The sequence below is a fragment of the Oryctolagus cuniculus genome, chromosome 5 (assembly GCF_964237555.1).
Source record: "Oryctolagus cuniculus chromosome 5, mOryCun1.1, whole genome shotgun sequence".
Taxonomy (NCBI): Eukaryota; Metazoa; Chordata; class Mammalia; order Lagomorpha; family Leporidae; genus Oryctolagus; species Oryctolagus cuniculus.
This window is the reverse complement of record NC_091436.1, coordinates 113,483,207-113,505,491: the sequence shown is the minus strand read 5'-3', so window position 1 is coordinate 113,505,491 and position 22,285 is coordinate 113,483,207. Positions and strand designations below refer to the sequence as shown.

The 22,285-nt window shown below is 36.2% G+C and overlaps 1 protein-coding gene across 2 annotated transcripts in view; it reads right to left on the bottom strand.

Annotated features, from left to right (window-relative positions):
- The window catches only part of COL21A1 (collagen type XXI alpha 1 chain), a 179,693-nt gene that overhangs the window by 37,393 nt on the left and 120,015 nt on the right, over window positions 1-22,285 (bottom strand). For both annotated transcript variants that reach the window (XM_070073928.1, XM_051854625.2), the window contains 4 exons: window positions 21,742-21,793; window positions 20,947-21,002; window positions 20,786-20,839; window positions 5,142-5,195 (listed from right to left, as the gene is read on the bottom strand). In XM_070073928.1, the coding sequence (XP_069930029.1) occupies window positions 5,142-5,195; window positions 20,786-20,839; window positions 20,947-21,002; window positions 21,742-21,793 (216 nt within the window). The remainder of the gene's footprint in view (window positions 1-5,141; window positions 5,196-20,785; window positions 20,840-20,946; window positions 21,003-21,741; window positions 21,794-22,285) is intronic.

The following is a 22,285-nucleotide window of genomic DNA, read 5'->3' as shown; positions in this document are numbered from 1 at the left end:
GCTATTCAATATAATGCTGGAAATTTTATCCAGAGACATTAGGCAAGAAACAGAAATCAAAAGGATACAAATTGGAGAGGAGGAAGTCAAATTATCTCTGTTTGCAGATGACATGATCCTCTGTATAGGAGAACTGAAAGACTCCACTAAGAGACTATTGGAACTCATAGGAGAATTTGGTAAAGCTGCAGGATATTAAATCAACAAAGAAAGATCAATAGCCTTTGTATACTCAGACAATGCCACAACTGAGAAATAACTTTTAAGACAGGAGGCTCCTCTGCAGATCTTTCCTGAGTAAGTTCAACTTTGTGGTTTCTAGTGGGATGGATCCATGAGGCATACACCTTATCTTTAGCAGTAGCAAAAGTTTGTCCAGCTGCATCCTTAGCCTTATCTCTAGCATGTTTTTCTAACAGTGAATCTTGTATTTGTAACATCTTTTCCAATATAAAGAAGCTGAATGAATAGTCCTTAAATCAAGTGCAGGTTCTTTTTTGCTTAACGACTCTTTCACAACTTATCTTATTCTCCTCCCACTTAATTATAAACAACAAAAATAAACTATTTCACACATTCAGCACTTTGCTGAGAAATCTCCTCAGCTAAATACACAATTACTTATAAGTTCTGCATTGCACATGACCAAACGACACAATCAACTAAATTTTATGCCAATATATGACAATGATAGCCACTCTTCCAGCTCCTAAAGCATGTTCCTTAATTTCTCTAGAGCTCTTATCAGCAGTGCATTATAATAACTACTTATCTATCAACAGTCTGTTGATGGTGACATATGTATTTTCTACTATAGTCTACTAACTTTCTCCCAATTCTGAAAGTACTACAGGTTTTCTCAGCTAGACTGCTGCTAGGTTCTGTCCTGAACCAATTCCCTATTATACAGTAAGAGTGATCTTTCTAAAACTAAAATTTGATCAATTCACTTCCCTATATTAAACCTTTGACTAACTCCCATTACTAATAGATATAAGTACAAATAGCAGAGATATATAAAGTCATTCTTGACTTGGTGCCCCCACCCCTACAACCTCATCTAGTTCTGTCTTTTCACCTTCAAGTACTCCATGCAGCCTGAACCATCAAATCCTATTTTCAAAGTACCATGCTTTGCTTTCGACTAAGCTAAAGAGCTCTGCCTTGCTGGGCCAAACAACTAGCTAATATCCATATATCTTCCAGAATTTGACAGAGATCACTGTGCATAAGAATCACCCTTCACACTTTAAGTGGGTAAACTGTACAGTGTGTGAATTATACCTCATTTTAAAAGAAGAATACATCCTTTCCAGCGATGCTCTCAAACTCATCTAGGGTAATACATACCTTCCACTTCTCAAGCCATTCATTGCCCACTTCCATAATATACATACTGTGCTGTGATCTACTGAATCATATAGCTTTTCAAAGACTGGGCCACTAAGTAAATTATCTTCACATTCTCCTCTACTAAAATGATGTCTGTCAATAGTGAATACTCAGTAAATGCTTGTTGAATGAATGACAAAAAAATTTGAACCTTAAATACTGTGACACATCATTGAAATCAATTATAATAAATCTAGCGAGTGTTATAACTGAGTTTATAGTCACTTGCATTGAAGTTAATTGGGTATAATTTGCCACTTAGAAAATAAATCACTTTAAGGTTGATGTGACACCAGCCTTGAAAATTCAAAGTATTAGCACATGAATGTGCTGGTATCTTAAAGCAATGTAATTATTCCCCATTGAAATACAGCCTTTGCCCTCAATTTGAAATCCAGGAGTCAGTGTTCATATATCACTCTGCCTAACTTTCTTCAGGGATGAATCACCATCAGGCTGCCATCCACTGTCTTTAATTAGTTTTAAAGCATTTTTCTAAGAGCTTGAGGCCTTCCAACTTCAACTCCATTAATCTTCTTGGCTGCCACATTAGAGAACAAATAAAATGAACATGTTGTTTTTAGTTGGTCTATATTATTCACTATAAATATTAAAACCTATACTCCCATGCAGTGGAAGAATTCATTTTTGCATCACAAAATATATAAACTTTAATGTTTTTTCCTGTTTTCAAAGATTTTCCACAAATGGCAATGATCAACCTTTATAGTGTATTTCTAACAAGCAAGTTTCCATAATTGTCAAAATAACAGAATAGTTTGTAATGATACACATTCTGGAAGATAATACAGATCAGAAGGATTATATCCGGATGGCATCAGCACTTTTTAGAAACTTTATCTATTAATTGCTTCCCTAAGCAGTATGTTTCCTGGCACAGGAAACCTGACTTCCTCTTTACCATTCATCATAACAGAGAGGATGTGGGGGGAAAAAAGATAAGGTGAACTGTATAGTTTACCTGCAGAGTATCTCTTGCCTTCCCAAACATTATAAGCTACAGTGGGAGAAGAGCTGGAGTCTCTATAAGTAACTCCCAGTTTTCTGTCTTCTATGTTCAGAAGGGGAGATTGCATCTAAATGACCTCTGCTACTGTGTTCTTATTACTCTCTGCCTCAACACTTTGTAGTTTTGTTCAGTTTATCCCTTTACTATCAATCTCTCTGAGTAGTCGCAATGATGCCATGAGGTATCTTATGCCATGAGGTCTTCTTATTCTCTTACCAACAACCCTAACTATTATAGGAAGGCAATGAATGTTGGGATGAAGGAAAAAAGAAACAGAAAATTAACATCTGAAGGGCCATGCTGTCTGGGATGAAAATTATGCAGTGCAAAAGCTCTAACAGGGATACGTTTTTAATAAAGGGAGAGTGGGCAGTGCAGGACCAACCACATATCAATGTCTTACGGTTGGAAGTGAGGAGCCTTAGAGAAGAAAAACATGTCCAAAGCACTTCTCATTTCCTATTCAATATCCTTTGCTTTGCTTTGGTTTTATTAATAAGATTGCAACAGTATTAGTTCAAAGTGTTCCTCACATGACATTGTGGTCTGCATAGACTTGCTGGTCAGTCTGCCATTTATACCATTATTTCAATCAGAAAATGAGTTACAGATTGCAACTAACTGGCTCACAGATGCTTACAACACAGTCAAGAAACAAATTATGACCTGGCTCCCTGTCATCCCCACTGTCCTTTATTTCTCTCTTCCCCTTCATTTCCCTCTCTCTCTCTCTCTCTCTCTCTCTCTCTCTCTCTCTCTCTTTTCTCTGTCTCACACACAACCACAAATTTATATACTTTTTGAAACAAGAGCACAAACCAATAGTCAAACCAAGTCTCACATCTAGTTCCCAAATCCTATAATTCTTACTAAATAATAATTTTGGATAAGATCTACTGAGCTCAGACTATCCCTACTGAATGCACTCCATCCCTATTATCACCCTGGTTGAGACCTTAAACCCCATGGCAGTTCTGTCAAAATGACCGGCTAATTAATGTTGTGATTCCAGTCTCTTCTTCATCCTGCACACACCAGTTGCTCATAAACTGCCCCTAAATCACTCCCTTCCATCAAATTATTCTTGCTCCTCTTCCAGTCTAGCTCTCTGCTGTGGCCCGGGAGGGCAGTGGAGGATGGCCCAAGTGCTTGGGTCCCTGAACCCGCATGGGAGACCAGGAGAAGCACCCGGCTCCTGGCTTTGAATCGGCACAGCACCGGGCGTAGCGGCCATTTGGGGAGTGAACCAACGGAAGGAAGACCTTTCTCTCTGTCTCTCTCTGTCACTAGCTATAACCACCTTTCAAATAATTAAAAAAATAAAACTTGTAGTCAAGAACCTCCATGTTATGCCTTTCTAATCTTATTTCCTATCACCCCACAGGAACAATTAACTGTATCCTCCAGACCTCATTAAGAGTATTTCATTATTTCTTGGGCATACCTTCAACCATCTCTCCTGTGTGTCATTACTCATATTAGTTCTCCCTGTCTTCTTTACATTCCCAGTCAGACTTTCACAACCAAATCTAAGTTCAAGTCCCTGGTAAAAATTTTTCAACCACTCTCAGATGGCTTGCTTCCTATATTCCTTTAAGAATTTATTATTTCCCCACACGTTAGTCAATGTTGTCACATATTTTCAGGTATCCTATGCAAGCCTTATAGAAACCCTATGAAATAAGCATTATAGGAATCTACACTATTCAGATGAGAAGAAAGGTATTTGGAGATGTTAAGTGACTTATTCAGGCTCATAGCTGTGACGTACAGAGATTATCTACAAACCAAGGTCTGTGCCTCTACATGAAGTACATATTTGGCACTTACTAGAAACAGTGTTATGGTGCTAATCATTTGCATCATTTTGTTCAGTCTTCCAAATTAGATTATAAATTCCTTGAAGTCAGTAGTTCTATATAGAACTTGCCCCACTGATAATACCCAAACGAGAATTCAATGAATATTTGCTTGAGCAATTCCAAGCGCAGTTCAATCTTGACCCTATTTAAGACTCAGTGATACTTCTTTTCCCTATAATGTCCAATATTTAGATTCTGAATTCTCAACTGAACACTTCATAATAAATACAATATATCTCAGGTATTATTTCACTTCTTGAATTAGTCTCCCCCCCATCAAATATACCAAAGCAAATTTCAAATTCCCAGAGGACAGTTACCTTTGATGAACAAAAGGAGATCTTCTGATTTTTAAATGTTGACCATGAATTATAGGATTAAAGGTGGGTACAAACTGCATTTCCAAAATAATATCAAGTAAGAATCATCTAGAATTCTTGCTAAAAACACATATGTCTAAGATTTTAATTCAGTATTTCTTAATCATAGGTTTCCCTACTCTTGATTTTTATTCAGTATATTATCGCAGAGAGTTTACTATAAAATAATGGACCAGTGGCAAAGTGTCATTTACTAAAGGTTCTGCAACAGACCAAGATGTTTGTGTTAATTCAATTATTTGTTTGGGCATGAGTGCTTGTGGTTGTGATTCATACTACATCCAAAATTCTTTCTGGTTTGTAAAAGAGGGTTGAATATTTCAGTATTTCATGGTGTTCCACAAAAATTGTCTACAGCATCTACAATCTGGAAGTCACTAAACAAGAAAAAGTCATCTGGATGAATTTAAATAGTCAAAAGATTTCATGAAGAGAAAAGAACTTCATCCCCTATAGCTGAATTGAGGAAGTACTCACAGGCTCTCCCCGCGGTCCGTCTTGCCCTGGAGCACCTGGAGGTCCTGCTTCTCCCTTTTAATCATTTGATAAAAAGAAACAGAGAATTTCATTTGCAGGCCTTCTTACTAACATAATATTATATAACATCACATACAAGAGCACATTAGATACAAAATCACTTCTGAAATATTAAGATTAACCTTTCCTGACATGAAATAACTTTTTCAAAAATACATGGAGTAAACAAAATCCACTTTAAAAATTTATACCTGATGGCACATGATTCCATTTTTATACAACAATTGTAGTTCTTTATAGTCATTCTTATCAAAATAGGACACTCTTATCTTCAGAGTAAATATGACCAACACTACCAGTCCTGTTCATATCCATTTTGATTTTCATTTCTACTTTAAATTTGACTATCCTATTGGATTTAAATGTCATTGCTTTCCAACAGTTTCATCCTAAAATAAAAATAAAACTTTCATTAAGAATGGAGTTATTTCTAGCCTGTTACTTAAAATTATCTGGCATATTAATTTAGCATCCATTTAAAATAAACATTTAGGGGGCTGGTGCAGTAGCATAATGGGTAAAGCCACTGCCTGTGGCACCAGCATCCTATATGGGTACCGGTTCAGGTCCAGCTGCTACATTTCTGATCCAGCTCTCTACTAATGGGCCTGCAAAAGCAGTTTATGGTGGCCCACATGGGAGACCTGGAAGAGGATCCTTTATCCTAGCTTCAGATTGGCCCAGCTCCAACAATTGCAACCACTGGGGGAGTGAACCAGTAGATAGAAGAACTTGCTCTCTTTCTCTCTCTCTTTCTCTCTCTCTCTCCCTCACTCTCTGACTCTGTGTTTCAAATAAATAAATACTAAATCTTTAGAAATTAAATAAAATTATTTATTGGTTGGGCTGGCATTATAGCACAGAGGGTTAAGCTGCTACCAGCAGCACTGGCATCCTATACAAGCACTGCTTTGAGTCCCTGCTGCTCTACTTCCAATCAGGTTACCTGCTAACGTGCCTGGGAAAGCAATGGAAGATGACCCAAGTACTTGGGCTCCTGCCATCCATGTGGGAGACCTGGATGGAGTTTTGGTCTCCTGGATTCAGCCTGGCCTAGCCATGGCCATTGTGGTATTTGTGGAGTGAAGCACTGGATGGCAGATCTCTCTCTCCCTCTCTGCTTTCTCTCTCTCTCTCCCCCTGTCTCTGTAATTCTGCCTTTCAAATAAATAAATAACACTTTAAAGAGAGAAAACAATAAAATATTGTTAGATAACTATTAAAATTATAATAGTTTTCATTTATATACATCTGAAGTATTATGTTCATATTATTTAACCATCTTATTTTATATCGACCTTTGATAAGCTAAAAATTTTCCCCCAAATGAATCAATTTTTAGGGTATACAAAAGTATCTGGTCTTCTACCTTCTAAAACAATAAATAGTAGCTACATAAAAACATAAAATGTGTAATATCCTCACATTGACATCAACTAAAGTTTTTGAGCAAAATAAAGAGTAATGGGAGGGAGTATTGAAATACAATAACACACCCTCAAACATTTACACTTTGGAAACCAGTCATTAATAGCCATGATTCTGTTCCTGTTTGTAAAGTGCTGCATCACAGCAAGCAAGTTTGCTGGAAGCAATCATGGCACACTTGTTTCATACCATGGAGATCATTTCATCCTAGACGACAACAGTAAGTGAATGTCTCAAATACCTGAACTGAAGTACATTTGACGGGTGAAGAGTGTTAGAATACATGCAGTGAAGCATTTTCTCTTTTTTAGTTTTATTTTTCCCAAAGAAACCTTTTATTTAAGAAATACAGACTTCATGCATTTTGTTAAGTACAACTTTAAAAATACATTGATTCTTCCCACCACACCTGCCCTCCCACCTACTCTCCCACCCTTACTCCTCCTCCTTCTCCCATTTCCAGTTCCATTCTCTACTAAGATCCATTTTAAATTAACTTTATACACAGAAGACCAACTCTATATTAATATAAGGGTTCACCAATTTGCATGAAAAAAATAAAACTTGGAGTTGGTGCTGTGGCGTAGCAAGTAAAGCCGCTGCCTTCAGTGCCCGCATCCCATATGGGCACCAGCTCAAGCCCCAGCTGCTCCACTTCTGAACCAGCTCTCTGTTGTGGCGTGGGAAGGCAGTACAAGATGGCTAGGAAGTGAACCAGTGAATGAAAAGTATCTCTCTCTCTCTCTCTCTCTCTCTCTCTCTCTCTCTTTCTCTGCCTCTCTGTAACTCTGCCCTTCAAATAAAATAAACACACCTTTAAAAAAATCTGTTCTTCAACAGTTAAGACAAGCACTCAAAGTCACTGCATCTCTAAGTTAATTTCACTTCTTTTATTATTTTAGAAACGTAGTTAACTTGAAAGACGCACCCAAGAGTGATACATCTTTTGGGCACACTTAGACATAATTATAACTTGTGAGACATAAGAATATCCTCCACTTAATGCACTAAAATGAATTAAATATTTGAGAACAAGTTTTACGGTTAACTCTCATAATACAACTCTTTGAGGATAGAGATCCTGCATAGGAAGTTACTGCACAGTGACTCCTGTTGTTAATTTAACAATTAACACTCTTATGTATGAATCAGTCATCACCTGAGGCTCTTGATATGAGTTTCTTAGACTGTGGTAGCCTTTTGAATCCACAAACTCCTTCAGTATCTAGACAAGGCCATAAGCAAAGTTGAAGTTCTCCCTTCAGAGAAAAGTACCTCCTTCTTTGATGACCATTTTTTCCACTGGGGTGTTACCCACAGAAGTCCTTCACATAGGACATTTTTTGCCATTTGTCTTGGCTTTCCATGCCTGAAATACTCTTGGCTTTTCAGCCAGACCAGAATGCCTTAAGGGCTGATTCTGAGGTCAGAGTGTTACTCAAAGCAATTGTCATTCTGAGTCTGCTTCCCATGTTTAACTCTATTATTATCACCAGATCTTTAATCGTATTTATATGATCACTTTAACACTTAAGGTGGTATTTTTTGGGCCAGCACCGTGGCTCACTAGGCTAATCCTCTGCCTGCAGCACCAGTACTCTGGGTTCTAGTCCCAGTTGGGGCGACGGTTCTGTCCTGGTTGCTCCTCTTCCAGTCTAGCTCTCTGCTGTGGCCCAGGAGCGCAGTGGAGGATGGCCCAAATGCTTGGGCCCTGCACCCGCATGGGAGACCAGGAGAAAGCACCTGGCTCCTAGCTTCGGATCAGCATAGTATGCCTGCCATAGCGGCCATTTGGGGGATGAACCAACAGAAAAGGAAGATCTTTCTCTCTGTCTCTCTCTCTCTCTCTAACTCTGCCTGTCAAAAAAAAAAAAAAAAAAAAGATGGTATTTTTTACCACCCAAGTTAAGAGGATTTGGGGACTCATGGCAAGTTTTTAAAATGTACCCTTAGAAGTAAGTCTGTAGGAATGTATGTAGAACATTACAGCTTTACAGTTACAAACTTCAAATACTTCATAATTAAAACTTTAGGAATACGGTGATTCCTGAAGCTTTTTTTAAAAGTTTTTCACAGTTCTGTATCTAATCAATTTCCCAAAATTGTAGAAAAGGATACAGAAAGGTCTATCAAGTTTAGCAAACATAATGACCTCTTAGAAAAAAATGCAACCATATCACCTTATAAAACTGATTCTTCCAATCTTATGAGATCTTGCATTTTATTAGCACAGTGAACATACCAACTAAAGCCAAATATCTCAATTCTTCCAGTTTTAGTTACAAACTCTAGTTGACTAGAGGAAGAAAGAATAATGTTTTCCTGTAAGTTAACCAAATTAAAGAGAAGGAAGTACCTAAGGATCCAATGGCTCTAAAGAAAAGCTTATGAAAATATCATAGAAAACAAAAATGTAGGTTGGGTTCACTTAATTTGAAAGCTACAGTCTAAAAGTCTAGAAAGTCATCACATCTCAAAGTGTCAATTTTGTGTCATAGATCACTTTTTACTCTATTAGTTATCACAGATTAGGGAGAACATATGATATTTGTCTTTTGAGGACTAGTGTACAATGACTTTCAACAGCCCTGACTTGACTCTCAGGAACAGTTATATAAATATACACACACATACACATACACACACACACACACATATATATACACACACACACATACACACAATTTGTCAAACTCTATTTACTGTAGGGTTAATATTATGTGTATAAAGTTTATTGAAAATAGATCTGTGCAAAAAATAGGAATGGGAATAGGAGAAGGGGCAGGAAGAAGGGTAGGAGTCTGGGTGGGAAGGAGGGTAGGATGGGAAGAATCACTATGTTCCTAAATTTGTATTTATGAAATACATGGAATTTGTATATCTTAAATAAAAGATTTGTGGGGGGAAAAAGTCTACAAAAATTAGAGAAAAGGGTATAGATCTTTTAGCTAGCTAGCTAGATAGATAGATATAGATCTTAAATACTACATGGAAATAAGGCAATATCACTATATCTGAGCTTAACGTTCCTATCAATAGTCAAAAGAATCTTCCAGGGCCAGAGTTGTGGTATATCAGGTTAAAACTCCACTCGCAAAACTGGCATCCCATATCAGAGCACCAATTTGAGTCCCAGTTTTTCCTGCACTGCTTCCAATCTAATTCCCTGTAGATGCTCATGGGAAAGCAGTATAAAATGGCCCAAGTACTTGTCTACCTACCACCCAGGTGGGAGGCTCCAATGGAGTTCCTGGCTCTTGGCTGTTGTAGACATTGGGGGAGTGAACCAAGGAATGGAAGATCTCTCTCTCTATCTCTATCTCTATCTCTCTATCTCTCTCTCTTCCCCTCCTTCCTTGCCTCCCCTCTCATTGTCTTTGACTTTCAAATAAATAAAATAAACCTTTTTTTTAAAAAAGCAGGGTAGGAAAAAGGAGGAATCCTCCTCCAACAAAATGTGGTTCTCAAATGTGGTCCTCAAATCAGCCTCTTCACTTAACATGGAAATATTAAATGCAAAATTTCTGGTAATCATCATGTTATTTTTAATTTCAGTGAGATCACTTTTTCCCCTTTTTTAAAGTTCCACATGAGTGAGATCACCTGATACTTATCTTTCTGTGCATGGTTATTTCATTTAATATAATAAGCTCCAGTTTATATCTGTATTGTTGCAAATGACAAAATGTGTACTTTTTATGACTAGGTAGTATTCCATTATATATATATATATATATATATATATATATACCACATTTTCTTTATTCATTCATCAGTGGATGGACACTTAGGTTGTTTCCATGGAAGAGTGGGAAAAGGTTGATTAATGAGTATGAGGCTATAGCTAGATGGGCATAGGAAGTTCTGAGTTTCTACTGTACAGTGCATGACTATAGATAATTTCAAGTGCTGCATAATTCTCTATAAAAATACTATAAGATAGGATTTTGACTATTTTACCATAAAAATTGTTAAGTGTTTTTAGAGATAAATACATTCACTCTATTGAATATTCCACAATGTGTACATGTACTGAAATACAGAAGTCCATAAATGTGCTCAATTTTTGTCTGTTAAAATTTAATGAAAGATTTAAAAAGTTTCGTAAAAAATGAAAAAAAATACTTTCCATGTATAAGAGAGGGGGAAAATGCAAAATTTCAGATGCTGCCACGGCTTACTGAATCAAAAGTTGAAGTAGGGCTGCAATCTGATTTCTAACAAGTCTCCAGATGCTTCTGTTGCTACAATTTGAGATCCACTGCACTACATGGACCTCCTAATTTCTCCCATCTCCAGGTAATATCTTACATGACTTATTAACTAAATTTGTAGTTTAGATTTTCTGTATGTAAAATAGGGGGGGGAGCAGTTGTTAAATAATAGAAATAATTAATTTGGAAATGCATGAGTACTTTGGTTTATATAGCTATCTCCTTTTACTTCTCTGTCCATGAATCTAAAACTTTAATATTTTCTTATAATTAGCAGAAGGTGTTTTTAAAAAGTAACTAGGTATCAGCATGGTTTTCCAATAGCAAAGTGCCACAATTATTTGAAGATGCCATAATTATTTGAAGATTTAATTGATTCTTATTCTTACTTCTTGTTAGGATAGGTAACTAGATAATACATAATTAAATGAACATAATGCCATCCATTCCTTGCATTCTTATAATCTATAGCAGTGATTCTCAACCTTTAGAACTATCAGAATCTCCTGGGTAGTTTGTCAAACTGCAAATTTTAGGCCCCACTTGAGTTCCTGATTTAATAGGTCTGAGGATGAACCCAAGAATCTGCATTTCTACCAAATACCACTGATGTTCTTGGGACCACACTTTGAGAACTATACTCTAGCCAAGATATCAAGATACTTAGAGAAGACATTTACTCTCTTTTTTTTTTTTTTTTTTTTTTTTTTTAACAGGCAGAGTGGATAGTGAGAGAGAGACAGAGAGAAAGGTCTTCCTTTGCCATTGGTTCACCCTCCAATGGCCGCCGCTGCCGGCACGCTGCAGCCAGCGCACCGCACTGATCCGATGGCAGGAGCCAGGTACTTATCCTGGTCTCCCATGGGGTGCAGGGCCCAAGCACTTGGGCCATCCTCCACTGCACTCCCTGGCCATAGCAGAGAGCTGGCCTGGAAGAGGGGCAACCAGGAAAGAATCCGGCGCCCATCCAGGACTAGAACCCGGTGTGCCGGCGCCACAAGGTGGAGGATTAGCCTAGTGAGCCGCGGCGCCGGCCGACATTTACTCTCTTATGAGTCATTTTTTTCTACAAACTACAAAGATATTGTAGAGCTTTACACTTAGCACTTACTTATAGGATGGTCAGGTTGTTCAACAGGTGCCCTGTTCTTATAAATAGCACTTCCTTGAATTGCACATTTTTAAAAGCAGGAAATATATCTTAAATCAATTTTGATCATGCACAGATCTTAGAATAGTGCCAGATAATGTAAAAAACTGTGTCCCCTTCTTTATAATCATTGGGCATCCCAAAGAAGGAGAGAAAGATAACGGAGAAAGTACTAGTGGATAGTGTTATATAGCATTTGCTACTGGAAGATTATGGAAATCAACTATTACAAGGTAATGGCCAGTAGTCTTTACATAAGAAGATTTTCCTCATTTTTAAAATAATATGTTGTCATAATGTTTCATCAGTAGTTAAAAGGATAATTTCTGCTTGGTTATATTCCCTAAGAAAGCCAAATGCAAAACACAACTAGCCTTTGAAATTCGGTAGTAAACATAACTTAATCTGATCATTTGATCGTTTTCATGATCTGGAGGAACTGGTACAGCTCACTTTGGCTTATGGGAAAAGCATATAACAACTCTACTTCTAATTTACCATTTTGCTATTCTATTAATTTCTTTCTTTATACAAAGGAATAGAGAAAATTTCATGTTCAACAATATCCCACAACCCAGTTTCAACAGATGTCAAAGATGATTTACTCCATAACAAATCTGTTAGTTTTTAAAAGGAAATTTAACCAAAAGCAGACATGTGAAATTTGTATTGCATGTGAATATCCTTTCATGTTGTGGTCCTTGTACCTAACCACAAAAAACAAAAGGATTTAGATTGTGATCATAACAGTCTTCAAAAATCAGGTGGACGGTATATATTACTGGCTATGAAAGCACAATTTTGAGGACAATACTTTCTTTGTTAGTAAAAAAAAAAACATACTTTATTCTGACTTTGATCTCACTACATAGTTTATTCTTAGTTTATAAATAATTCTCTCACATGCCAGAGGGTATACTGAAGATGTAAGGCTGGAGAAATGTCTCTTAACTGACCAAATAGTTAAGATTTTTGGAAGGCTTTATGCCTAGAAAGGGATCACACAAAATAGGCCTGGAATTCTTGTTCTGCCCTGATATTAACTATGTATACTTGGCTAAATCTTTTAATTTCTTTGAACCTGAACCTACAGGTAAATTACCATTAACGCCTGAAACTTTATAGATTCCTGTTAGGAAAATGAAACAAGAGGCTTTGTGAAAGTGCCCTCTGCACAGCTCTAGCCACAGTCACAGAAGGCAAGATTCACTGCCATCAAAAGTTGGGGTTTCCAAAATTTTTATGGATGATTTCTTTTAGGCTGTATTATTTCCAGAAAGTGTTATTTTTATATTTGAAATGGTGTAGTCTGTCACAATTTAGGCAAAAAGGTTAGTTTTTAAAGTAAGGATAAATAACAGTAGCATCATCAGTATCATCATCATTTTATATGTTTAGTGAGATCATTGGGATATAACATGATTTTTTGACAATCTGGTGAAAGGAACTTTTATTATTTATTGAATTACATCTACATGATATGTTGGACAAGTTGTTTAATCTCTTTAATCCTTGGTTTTCTCATCTGTGAAAGGAAATTTTTTTACATCTAACTCAAAATGATTTATGAAGTTAATGAGAAAAATGCATAGACAGTGCTGGGAAAAGGGCCAAGAATGTAGTAAGTATCTAATAAATTATGTCCTTTGTTATAAACTGTCTTCTCCTTTCTTCACATAGTTTCATATGCAGCATAAGCACCATGTTTCATTATTTGTACATTCTAAAATTCTCATGCCTTTATCTCACTGTTCATGCACTGTGCTCACTACAAATTCCACTGTTGAGTAATCCAAACAGAAAGCTGCCTCAGACTCATGCATGAGTTCTAAGTATGAGGAGTACACAATATTATAATGAGCTATTATAATAAGCTTCACAAGGTCTTCAGTACAGCTTTTATATTTCCATCATCTCTTCCACATTTTCACGTACATAAGAAGTTTCTGCTATATAAGAAGTTACCCAGTCAACAAAACCCTTTTTATCCCTCTTTCAATAGGTGACCACTACTACTTTCTTAGAAAAAGTAGAAGTCAAACTTTGTGCCTCCAAATTAACACCTTCGCATGGACTTGCACCGACCTATTCCTCTTTTCTATTACAGAGAAACAGGTATCTTATTCCAGCCATGGTCATCCCTTCCAATTCTGTTCAGTATCCCATTCCTTTCTCTTCCCTAAATGAGGTGGAATTCTACACCTGGATCTAAACTGCTTATTGAACATCTCTTTCTTTGCACCACAGGTTCCTCAAATGAATCTATCATGGTTCTTGCTCCTCCACCTCCACAGTGGAAAACACAAAACCCTAACCAATGAATAACCTGATGAATTGAGGAAGCTGCTAACATAAAAGGAAATATGCTAAAACAAGAGTTTAGTAAGCCACACAAATTTGTATGGTTCTGCAGATTCATGAAATCTGCATCTGTGCATTTAAAATTGAAAAGGAACATTGACTTGAATTGTGTTGTTTGTGTTGTGTATACTGAACCGCGCTGTACTGAGCTCTGATCTCCACCAACAGGTTAACTATAATTAATTTCTTGGGAATGATTCTATCTGGGCAGACTCTAAGAAATTCTTAGACTACCTCATAGTTTTCAAAACTTTTTTATGTTTTAAGATAGTAGAATCCTTTATTCTCAAATATAATTTACATGGAATTCCAGTATACAAAACAGATGAGAGCTGAATTTTTTCTGGTTTTGGCGTGGGCAACAAAAAAATACCAAAGGATGGGCTTCAAATAGAAACTACTGGAAAAATCTGATTTTTAAAAAAATTGTTCTACTCTTTACCTGCATTGTGCATGCATTTTGCTGATGAATAGCCTTTCTAAACTACATTATCTTGGGGCCAGCACTATGGTATAGCAGGTAAAGCCACCGCCTGCAGTGCCCACATTCCATATGGGCACCTGTTTGAGTCCCAGCTGTTGCATTTGTGATCCAGCTCGCTGCTATGTCCTGGGAAAGCAGAAGATGGCCCAAGTTCCTGGGTCCCTGCACCCATGTGGGAGACCTAGAAGAAGCTCCTGGCTCTTGGCTTCAGATCAGCACAGCTCCGGCCATTACAGCCAATTGGTGAGTAAACCAGAGGATGGAAGACCCCTCTCTCCCTCTCTCTCTGCCTCCCCTTCTCTCTCTGTGTAACTCTGACTTTCAAATAAATAAATAAACCTTTAAAAATAAACTATATTATGTTTCTGAGTTTAGAAATTATAAATCTTTAGGGCAGGTGTTAGTCGTCACCTGCAGCACTGGCATCCCATATGGGCACCAGTTCATGCCCAAGGTGTTCTGCTTCCAATCTAGCTCCCTGGTAATAACCAGAGAAAAGCAGTGGAAGATGGCCCAAATGCTTGATCCCCTACACTCTTGTAGAAGCCCCAGATGAAGCTCCTGGCTCCTGGCTCCTGGCTCCTGGCTCCTGGCTCCTGGCTCCTGGCTCCTGGCTCTTGGCCCAGCTCAGGCTGTTGGCCCAGCTCAGGCTGTTGTTGCTATCTGGGGAGCAAGCCACAGATGTAATCCCTCACTCTCTCTCTCTCTCTTAGTTTCTCCCCCTCTCTCTATAAATGTGACTTTGAAATAAATAAATAAATAAATCTTTTTTAAAAAATTACATATCTTTACTTTGCAGGCCAATATTTTATGTAATCATTGAGAGATCAAGCAACATGTGTTCAATCATGGATAATTTTTAAACTGCAATTTCATGGTGAAATACAACAAAATTAACAAAATGTTTATAGTTTTATAATGGTTCTTTTCTAAGTTTTATGTACAGAAATAAGTTATTGGATAAGTTGTATGAGCTCAATATTGGGGCTCAATTATTGATACAAATTCAAAACTGCATTTTAAGCTGACTTAAACTTCCTATATTATTTTAAAGAAACCTCTCAAGAGACCAGGAATAAAAATGTATATCCTAAACCTGATGAAGGATTCCTATATAAAACCAACAACTAATACTCAATGGTAAAGAAATGAAATATTTCTACCTAAGGGTTAGAAACAGACAAGATTGGGGGCCTGTGTTATGGCACAGCAGCTTAAGCAGGCTCTGATCCAGCTCCATGCTAATGTGGCTGGGAAAGCCACAGAAGATGGCCCACGTGTTTGGGACCTGAATGCCCACACAGGAGACTCAGATGAAGCTCCTGACTCCTGTCTTCCACTTGGCCCAGCCCTAGGCATTATGGCCCTTTGGAGAGTGAACCAACGGATGGAAGATATCTCTCTTTGTCTCCCTCTTTCTAACTGTGCCTTGAAAATAAATACATAAACCTTTAAAAAAAAAAGGGACAAGAATGTATGCTCTTATCACTTTCATTTAATATTACATAGGACAATCTGGTCAGAATATTAAAGCTACTAAAAAATAAAATTTTCCTAATTTAGTATAAAAGAAGAAAGTATCCTTATTTGCAGACAATATGATCAACCATGCAGAAAAACCTACAGAATTCACAAAGAAAGATTAAAAAAAAATGAATAAGGCTAGCTAGAATACAGCATATGTAATCAATACATCAAAACTAATGTTTCCATATACCAGCAACAAACCAAAAATAAGCTTTGAAAATCTATTCATAAGAAAATAGAATAAAATACTTAGTTGTGAGTTTAGCAAAAATGTACATTGAAACATTTAAGTCTATACATTGAAAAGATCTATACATTGATACATTTACACATTTGCTGAGAGAAAGTAAAGAAAATCTATGGGTCTTCAAGAGATTAATGGAAAAGGCACACTATTGGGGCTGGCGCTGTGGTGTAGTAGGTTAAGCCTCCTGCTACACTTCTAATCCAGCTCTCTGTTATGGCCTGGGAAACCAGCAGAAGATGGCTAGAGTGCTTGGTCCCCTACACCCATGGGGAGACTCAGAAGATGCTCCTGGCTCCTGGCTTTGGAACAGCCTCGATCCAGCCACTGCAGCCATTTGAGAAGTGAACCAGTGAATGGAAGATCTTACTCTCTGTGTCTCCCTCTCTCTGTAACTCTACCTCTCAAATAAATAAATAAATCTCTTAAAAAGAAATCTTTAAAAAAGAAAGAAAAAAATGCATACTATCTTTTAGTTCCATTTTCCATGTACTCTTTGGAGTACTGAAGTGAAACAATACACCACATACAATATACTGGAAGATTCAATATTGTTAAGATGGCAATTCTCCCTAAATATATTTATATTTATATTCTAAAAGTTGGAAATTAATCTCAACTTGTACCTCGGTAGGGGTTAGACTTGGCGATTATGTTCCAAAGAATAGAATATGGAGAGAAAAAATTAATAAATTCATAGTGGAGTAACCTGACAAATATTATTTTTTTTTTAAGGAAACTTGAGTTGCTTTATTTAGCTTCCAGTTTCTGGGAGGCTCAAGAGTTTTAAGTATCCTGGACAACAAAAAAAAATAAGACTGTGCTTACAGACCTTTTCTGCCATGTTCCTTCTTTAGGACTGCTATTTTATTGTTGCCCTTTCTGTTACATGGATGCACACATCAGGTGTTAAAAGGGACAATGCACTCTACAACTGAGCACCACTTTCTGTAACTGAACAGGCAAAGAATTACACTGAACATCAGCATCTGGCAGTATTTTTTGGAAAAAAAAGTGACTAAAATGGGTTTAAATTGATTAACACTATTAAATCACATCTAATACTTGATACTACATGATTCAATACAGCTATGCAATACAATTATACAAAATGTGTTAACATCAAAGAATACAACCAAAATTAAGATAGCAAACAAAACCTATATAACTTTTTTTTACAGGAAAATACTTTTGAAGTATGCATGTAAGTGCCAATTCTTTTAAAGAAAATCTACTGCAAGCAAAGTTATCAACCTCCAGAAAAATCACACATAGCATTACTAAGCATATCCCCAAAAAGTGTAAAATATGCACACTTGGAAAATACAAAATTAAAAAAAACTATAAGCAACAGGTGAGCTTCATATTTATAAGAATGTGAAAAGAAGTCCCGTTTTTAGCACTGCTGTATAAAGAATTGTCTTTTGACGTGAAGTTCATGAGTTGTCCTCCTGTTGGGACCACACTTTACAAAAATACCGTGTTTTTGAAACGAGATTACAGAGCAAGATAGAGCATCTTAGCAATGTCATCTTTGTAAAGTTTTTCTGAATTTTTTACTCTTTATCAAAACATGTCCCTTAGGTGTGGAAGATTCATTTTTAAAATTTTTCCTAGAAACAATATACAAAGGAGAGGCGTGTTTATTCCCAACCATACTCCTGGAAGAAGCTTTCTGAGGCCCAAGGGGCTTCTCTCTTCTTCCTGGTTGTTTTTGGCCTTGGCATGTCTTTAAACTAAATACCATTAGAGGTTAATATCACAAATGAATAGTCATGTGGATAGCATGTATGTTCTGATAAAATGAGATGACACCACCTGTGTTATTCTTCTCCAAAACCAACTATAATCCCAGTTAAATCATAAAACAAAATACACGAATTCATGCAGTGCTATTCCAAAAAATACCTGATCAATACTCTCCAAAGATTTTAAAGTCATATAAAAATGATTGATAAATTATCATAGACTGGAGGAGACCAGAGAGGAATACCAAACAAACAAACAAACAAACAAACAAAAAAACACAGGGTCCTGAATTGAATCCTTGAACAGAAAAGGGACATCAATGGAAAAACTAATGAAATGCAATAAAGTAATAAAGTATGGAATTCAGTTTACAGTAATGTTCCAGTATTTCTTTCTAAGTTTTTTAACAAACAGCAATATCAAAGGGTTAAAAGGCATAAGTAATATCAAAGGGGTAAAAGGCGTAAGGGAACTCTCTGTAGTATATTTGCATATTTTCTGTAAATATAATATTATTACAGACTAAAAAGCTTATTTAACAAATCTGAGAAGGTCTTTTCTCATAAAATTTTCAAGCTTAGATTGAAACTTACATAGAATTTATATGGTTCTGTGACATCCATTATAATTTAAAAAACAAATTTGAAGTATTTATGTTATCTGATTTCAAGACTTATTTCTTAAATTTTTTTTCTTTTTTTTGTTATTTATTTGAAAGACAGAGAAAGATCCTTCATACACTGGTTCAACAATTGCCCACCACAACAGCCTGGGCTGGACCAGGGCAAAGCCTTTTTTTTTTTTTTTTTTTTTGACAGGCAGAGTGGACAGTGAGAGAGAGAGAGAGAGAAAGGTCTTCCTTTTGCTGTTGGTTCACCCTCCAATGGCCACCGCGGCCAGCGCACTGGGGCCAGCACACTGCGCTGATACTCCACTGTACTCCCTGGCCACAGCAGAGAGCTGGCCTGGAAGAGGGGCAACCGGGACAGAATCCGGCACCCCAACCAGGACTAGAACCCGGTGTGCTGGCGCCACAAGGCAGAGGATTAGCCTATTGAGCCAGGAGCTTGGAATTTGATCCAAGCTCCCACATAGGTGTCAGGGACAAGAACTTGGTCCATCACCTGCTGCCTCCCAGGATGTGCATTATCAAGAGACTAGGTCTCTAACCTAGTGATTGCTGATGGTATACAGTTTCTTTTGATATGATGAAAATGTTCCAAAGTTAAACCATAGTGATGACTGTATAACTCAGTAAATATATTAGAAAGCATTAAATTATGCACATTAAATGAGTGAATTTTGTGCTGTATCAACTATGTATCAATGAAACTGCTGAGTGACCTGATTTATATTTGTAGGTTGTGTGCATGTACCCATGCTCCCCAGTCAGATTCAAAGGGGATCTGAAAGCTATGGTCAAATTAAGAAAAGCACAAAGACACTAACTCATTCATGAACTTTTATTCTGTCAGGCACTGTGCTGATTTTCTTTTTATCTTAATCCCCACCATATCACTTAAGGTAGATAACATTTTCTCCATTCTTAAAATGGAGGAAACTGGGAGTCAAAGAATTTGCCAAACAACATACAATTCATTAAAGTCATTACAATCTGAAAATGCAATTCACTCCCATTCTCTAGCCTCTACACTACATTAAAAAAAAACCATTTTGTATAATTAATGGACTTATGCTAACTGAAGACATAGAAAAATTAAATTAAAATGCCTATTTTATAGGTATACAAAGATCTGTGTTCTTTCACAGTGGATGGATTAGATTATAAAATCCATAAGAGGGATCATCATGGTTTTATTTTCCACTTTATGTCTAATGCCTAATTTAAATATCAATAAAATTTGCTTATGTAATAAGTAGGATATAAAATCTAAGTTCAGTGAAACTAACAGGAAGCTGACCAAGTTCTTTACAATGGGCTATAACAATTTAAATTCAATTTAATATTATCTTGGAAAGCACTCCCAATAATCTTTGATGAATCGTGAGTATTTGTAGTACTTTCATACACTCAAAGAAAATGAATGGACAATATTTTTAAAGAAAACAAATACAACTATAGACAAGGACAATTTGGACTAGATTTTTGAGGAAGTTTGGGGTCTAAAGTCCTGATCATTAGGAAATATGACATTATTCATTTCAACGCTTTATCAAGTGGCTTCTTTAGCTGAGATGGATTATACAAAAAAACTCAATCTTTTAATATGCTGTGATTATATTTCTAACACATAAGAGTTCACAAAAAAAAAGGAAATTTATTATCACTTTAAGTTTAGAATAAAAAATTTAGTGTTGCAACTTTATTCTAATGTCATATGTAATTCAAACATTAGAATATTGATATGTTCTTATAATGCTCACTCACTAGGTACAAAAATATTTTTGTTTTATTTTAATCAATACCTTGAAACCAGGGCTACCCATTAATCCATCTTTTCCGTGTCTTCCTGGTTCTCCCTGAAAAGAAATGTGTTTTTAATACATTTTGCACTAATTTTTCTTCTTTAAAAAGATACTTTTTATTTAAAATAATGTATTCAAGAAGATTTTTCTATCAAACTTACAGCAGGTCCAGGAAGGCCAGGAAAGCCCAAATTCCCCCTTTCACCTTTTGCACCCTGTAGCAAAAACAAACATTTAAACAAATCTTGTGATGATGTTTTCACAATCCTACTCAAATTTATACAGGAAAGCCAATACAATAACCTCATTGTAAGGTCCTTCAAAATGCTCATGGAAAATACACATGATTTAAAAATATGCACACACATCTCAAAAAGCTTTTGCACCAAAATGAAGTTATCTTTCACTTCCACTGTTTTATCAACTTTTGTGAATCACCTTCACATGTAGTAAGAGTTCAGGGAACAACTCCTATTGGCCCTGCAACTCAGCCAATTATTATCTTGCTAGTGCAGCAGGTACAATATAATAGATTGATAAATGCTGAAGTATTATTATATGCATCTTAACACAGAAACAACATCTTGGAAAAAATGAAAGTCAGGAGTATGTAAAATACACAGAGAACATAATCTCAGTCTGAGAAAATAGGAAGGTCCATAATAATGGATTCTCAGTGGACAGGTTTTTAAACAGTTACTTCTTCCTAAAAAATCTGTCACTATAAATATTTTAAAAGTTCAAAATGATCAATAATATCATACAGTCTTGTAGAATACCATGCATTGCAGTCACCAGTTATTTTTCAGTTTTTTTAATGGCTCTGAATAAGTCCCCTGAGAAGGATGAAAAAATTAATTGTTCTAACACTGGGCAAAGACTGCAATTCAAGTTTTCTATGTTTACCGCATTACAAGTTCAATGTGAATATTTGCTGGTGTGATCCATACTTCCCTTTTTGCCATAAAATCCCGGTGATCCTTTATCTCCTTTGGGACCCATTTCACCCTAAAATATAACAAATATTAACATTAGAGAACTCTTTATGAACTATTATGAAGAAAAAAAACAGATAATGTTTGTTTAAAGTTTAATATGCCAATGCATAAGTAAAATTGAAATAAAGTTCATTGAAAAGGTCCTATTTTCTAGACTTTGTAAATAAAGAATGAAAACAAGGATAATTAGTACTATCATAAGGCTTAAAGTTAGGCAGTAAAACTTACTCATCAATTTTTAAATAGCATAAGATTGCACATTTATAACTGGAAACTTTAAAGGTAAATTTTCCAAGATCGATGTAAATTATGATATTAAAATTAACTTAAATCATTAACATACCATTATTTATATATGAACAGTTATGTATAACACATTTGTCCTAAAAAAGTACTTTCACTTTGAATCAAAATATAGGATATATCTATGTTCATGAGGAATATTTGTATATAGTTTTCTTGTGCTGTCATTGGCTCCCGTATAGTAGACAAATACTGGCCC